This window comes from Barbus barbus (assembly GCF_936440315.1).
Source record: "Barbus barbus genome assembly, chromosome: 31".
Classification (NCBI taxonomy): domain Eukaryota; kingdom Metazoa; phylum Chordata; class Actinopteri; order Cypriniformes; family Cyprinidae; genus Barbus; species Barbus barbus.
Genome location: NC_136759.1, coordinates 47,111 through 52,500, shown reverse-complemented (window position 1 = coordinate 52,500; position 5,390 = coordinate 47,111). Strand labels below are relative to the sequence as shown.

Sequence of the window (5,390 nt, the reverse complement as noted above, 5' to 3'; positions counted from 1 at the left end):
CACACACACACACACACACACATACATAGCATACACACACACACGAACACACACTGATGTAGTTCAGCATGTCAACCAGCAGATGGCGCAGTTTACAAACATGTCTCTTTCTCTCAATTCAGTTCAATATGTGCTTTATTGGCATGACAATTGTTACAATGTATTGCCAAAGCATAGTGTTTACACTGAATCTAGAACAGCTATATATGCAACAAAAACATGCATGTATACATTTTAAAAGTAGAACAAATCAACACTTTAGAATTCTATGAACAATTTAAAATTCAATGTTGTGCGTGCATGTGTGTGTGTGTGTGTTAGTGCGTGTGTGTGTGTGTTAGTGCGTGTGTGTGCGTGTGCATGTTTATGTGGTTTATGAGGACACAAATTTGTATAATGACATGGGTATGACCAGTGGTGTCAAAAGTATTCACATTCATTACTCAAGTAGAAGTATAGATACTAGGGTTTAAAAAGACTTCTGTAGAAGTTGAAGTATAAACTCAAGTTTTTTACTCAAGTAAAAGTGTAAAGTACTGGTTTCAAAATTACTTAAAGTATAAAAGTACAAGTAATGGAAGGAAAAAAAAATGGCATTAAGGACAAAAGCTTAGGCCGCGGCACAGGGGCCTATTGTGCACTACCCCACCTCCTCAAAAAAACCTTTTTCTAAAGGCCATAATGACTATAATGTTATATTAAAATGTTAATGTTGAAAAATGTGGGATGCACTAGGCTACCGGTTTCAGCCGGATATGTGCCCACTGAAAATGAACGCATTTTAGTACAATGCAAATACATTAAAAAACCATATATGTGTACTACTGAGCATTAACGTGTTTCATGGAGCGGAAGATATGATGACTAGTTGCCTGTAAGTATTGTAATGGTGCAAAAAGTCAAACTTCAGAGGCATGTCATCAATAACCTTTATTGGAATGTAAATGTACATCCAAGCTTAGCTGCAGGAATCTGTGAGGACAACGGACGAAGAGAAAGCACCCGTTTGATAAATGAGCCAGTAGTGGAGAAATAACTTTTAAGAAATAATCTTTTTTGAGTGTGACGTGGTTTGTGTCATGTGCAGGTGCGATGGATCGCGTACAAACCAATAGGGTGTCGGAATGGTATAGGTTTATATTCTCATCCAACCACAATTCACTCTATCCGGATGGCGCGATTTATCTGGATAGGTTTTTATTTTATTTTTTTATTTTTTTGAGCGATGACCAAGGGCGATGCTAGGATTTTCATTTTAGGGGGGCTCAGCCCCCAATGATGGTATAATAATAAAAAATAAATAAATATTTACAAAAAAATTTATTAATAGGGTAGGATGGTATACTAAACTTATTGCAGTATTCCACTGTATTGCATAGATGGGTATAACATCCGAGTACAAGCCAAATACAAGTCTACCTGATCTCACACACACACACACCTGTTTACTGTACAAACCAAAAATGTTACTGTTTGCATTACTAGTACAAATCTTTTTCTATGCTCAAGTACAAACAGAAAATTGTAAACATAAAACATCATATCACTTTAAACTTTCACTGACTATCCATATTAGCAATATAAACAACACAGCTATACGGCTGGACAATGGATTAAACTATGTGGGTGCTGTGATTAACTTTTAAAAGTAAAAAAATTTAAAAAAACAGCAAAACTGAAGCAGTCTGTGAGAAGGACACACAATGTTTCAATCTCTGTCAATCACTCTGATATGCAATTAAAATGAGTGTCTGTCTGTCACTGTCTTTAATCACTTCTATGCAGAACTGTATGGGAGTTAATGCCACATGCACTGTAATATTAAGTTCTATATTGAAAGCTAAATTTTCAAATGAAAATAGCAATAACGTGATCGTTTTATAAAGTATGCGTATAATGTGTTAAGGGCTTTCGCTGAAGGGAACAGCTGTGGTGTGATGAGTGGTGAATGCAGCGAAAACTTTACAGAAGATTGGAAACCGATTGCTCTCCCATGACTTTTTGTAAACTGTATTTAAGACAAAGAACTGCACAGATGTAGATATTATAACAATCTATCGATAAACACACAGCTTGTCCTCTCCTCTGCGCCACCGCAGTCTGTGGATTGAAGAACACGCAGAAAGATGGGGAGGAGCTGAAGTCTGCTGCCGTTTCAAATTTAAAGGGGAAGAATCGCAAGATTTTTAGGGGGAAATTTAGGGGTGCTAAAGCCCCCCTAAAAATGGCCTAGCAACGCCCATGACGATGACAAGCCGGAATGAAAACGAGCCGAAATGAAATAGGAGTAACGAGGCTATTTTTACAATGTAAGGAGTAGAAGTAAAAAGTCGGCTGAAAAATAATTACTCCAGTAAAGTATAAATACCCAAAATTTCTACTTAAGTAAGGTAACGAGGTATTTGTACTTCGTTACTTGACACCTCTGGGTATGACAGAGGTATTACAATATGAAGGTGGTTTATGAGGACACTGCCTATGTCCCCGTAATTCAAAAGGCTTAAAAAACATACTAAATGGTGTTTTTTTGAAAATCTAAAAATGCACAAAGTCCCCTGTGAGGGCTAAGTTTAGGTGTAGGGTTGGTGTAGGGCAATAGCACACACAGTTTGTTCAGTATAAAAACCATTACGCCTATGGAGAGTCCCCATAAACCACAAAAACCAACATGTGTGTGTGTGTGTGTGCGTGTATGTGTGAGAGTGTGTGTGTGTGTGTGTGTATGTGTGAGAGTGTGTGTGTGTGTGTGTGTGTTAGTGTGTGTGTGTTAGTGCGTGTGTGTGTGTGCGTGTGTGTTTGTGGGCACATCAATGATTTGTTGACTCCTCCCTCTTTTTTTGACAGGCATCAATGTATTTTGCTTCTAGGATACAATATTGTTTTTCCACTAGTAGATATTGAAGTAGTGTTTTCTTCTTCAACATTTTGAAGTCAGGGTAAAGTCTGAAAAAAAAGTTTGAAGTCTCTCTCTGTCTCTTTCATCTCTCTCAGAACCTGGCACTGGGCGGGACATCAACGCCTCCGGCTGCGTCTGTCAATCATTCTGGCTCCTCCTCCTGTCTGTTCTCTCGGCTCTTCTGAAGTGTTAATGTTCAGCGCAGACGCTCTGAACGCGATCGATCGTCTCAGACTGTTTCCATCCATCCATCCATCCACGCTCACCGTTACGCTCCGGCAGGACGACAGTCTTATTATCAGGAAAAAAAATATGACATGGAGAAAAGTAAGAAGGTGCTCTTTTTAAGACAAGAATATTGTCATTTAACCGGTTCAAGCATTGACTTCCAGTGACGCCCGTCTGTCTGTCGTCTGAGTGCATGTATGTGATTTACCACAGAAACCCAGAGTCAAATCATCGAGAAAAATGGTTCATTTCATTGTGTTTTTCCATAATACCCTGCAGCCTGTTCCCAAATCTGCCTAATGTAAACTAATGAAGGACCGCTAGAATCATGTAAAGTTGTTTAGAAGTGATTTAAAGCTAATGACTTGCAGAAGGGATTGAAACACACAGTATTTTCTCCTGAATCTTCATCATGAAGCTGAGATCAGATCACGTTTGAGATGCTCACGTCCGTCTGTGTTTGTGATGATTGATCGGAGAATCCTTTCACAGAGGCAGAACAAACCCTGCCCCTAAACCCCGCCCACATGTGTAGCCCCCCCCACACACACTAAGCCCCTCCCACACCATGCGGATCTGCAGGTGTTTCTTCAGGGTTCCTGTGAACTCTCTCTCTCTCGTGAATTCTTTTGTAGGCAAACCTGTAGAATTCTGTGGAATGATTTTTACCGTGGTAAAGCGTGAGATTCGTCCAGACCCTCGTGTCCTGAACCTCGTCTTCTGCGTGTCTGTGAAATCGTATGAACTCTGAATTGTACGACACCAATGAATGCTTCGCTTCGATTCGCTGCTCATCCCGTCGACTCTTCAGTCCAGGTTTCTTCAGATGTAGTTCGTTATCTGCGGTGGCGCTTTGATGCTTCCTGTAACAAACTGAAATTAGATACAAAACGTAAAGATTTTAATACAAATATTTAAATATCTTGTTCTAAAACTAGATTTACCTTTGAAGTGGCTGCACTACTATTCTTATTTATAGAGACTGATCATTTCTGTTTGTTAGTTATTATAATAGTAGTTGTACAGAAATGAGCTGAATCCACTAACTGCCAAACGATTATAAAAAAATTATATAAAAAATATAAAATTTTAGAGATGATTTACACACACATGCGTCCATTTTCTTTGTCGTTGGATTTGTGAAGCGTCCGTCCCTGAGTTTATTTTTCTTTTGTTTTTCTCAAAGAGCAGGTTGTGTGTACGCATTCATATATTAAAGACTTTTCAAAAGTATTATGAATCCCTCCTGGGTTTACAGTAGTGAGCTCTTCAGCCCTTTTATTGACAGCTCTCTCAGCCAATAAGCTTTCAGCGTGTGAGATCTGATGCCTTGATTGGATGAACCCGCGTGTGGCTCGGTGTCTGCTTTTTAAGGGCTAGTCGTGTGTCTCCTGTAGTCCGCAGAAGCTCTCGCTCGTGCCCTGAACATGTTTGGGTTTGATCCGATCCAAAGTCAAGCGTCCTGAAATCCGCATCAGGACTCATGTGTTTTCTATCCAAATGCCTCTGTACAGCTTCACTGCAGCGTGTGTTTACACTCAATGAGGATCAGCTGACTTTAATTTCATCGTGTTTAGTATGTGTGTTCCTCCTGATGCTCTGTAACATCACGAAAAAAGTGGACGCTGTGTTTTTGTCGATCCTCTTTTGCTACGGGACTCTAGAAAGAGATTTTCTGGGTCGTTCGACTGACATCTTCATGAAAAGCAATGAACATTTTCTAACCGTGTTTATTTTCTCTAAAATTACCGCAGTCATTTTTTAAACCCTTCTGCACTGTAAAGAACTCATGAAGTGTTTAAAATGGAAATAAAGTCATTTGAATTTGTTGTATTTCAAAAGTGGGTTTAAGAAAAAAAAAAGATTGTAATTTTTGGTGAGAAAATGAGGCTTATGAACTCTGTTAATCATGTAACATGCAAATAAAGGTATATAAAGATTGTTAGAGCTCCCTTTAAATGGCTGTTATTGTGTTTTTTAACTCCATTTGAAACGAAGGGTCAGTGTAAACTTCTCTTCACAGACGTCATCTCCCAATTCATTTCACATAAGGACTTCGAAAGATTAAAAAAAAAACAAGTACACTCATAGTCATAATGCACATTGACCAAATTGACTCGCGCGGCTTTCAGCAAGCTGTCAGTTTCTCAATACGCATTCTTAAAGAGCATATTGCAGGTTAGAGACTCCAGTGAGTCGATGTATAGAAAAATACTGTAGGAACTAGATTTTCTTTAAAATATACTTTAAAATACGCTATTAAGGC

The 5,390-nt window shown here is 38.8% G+C and overlaps 1 protein-coding gene across 1 annotated transcript in view; it reads left to right on the top strand.

Annotated features, from left to right (window-relative positions):
• LOC306850968 (limbic system-associated membrane protein-like) overlaps positions 1–5,080 on the top strand; it is a 131,846-nt gene extending 126,766 nt beyond the window's left edge. The window contains exon 7 of the mRNA XM_079386952.1: positions 2,992–5,080. Within this exon, the coding sequence (XP_079243078.1) occupies positions 2,992–3,089 (98 nt within the window). The 3' untranslated portion in view covers positions 3,090–5,080. The remainder of the gene's footprint in view (positions 1–2,991) is intronic.
• The last annotated feature ends 310 nt before the right edge of the window (positions 5,081–5,390 follow it).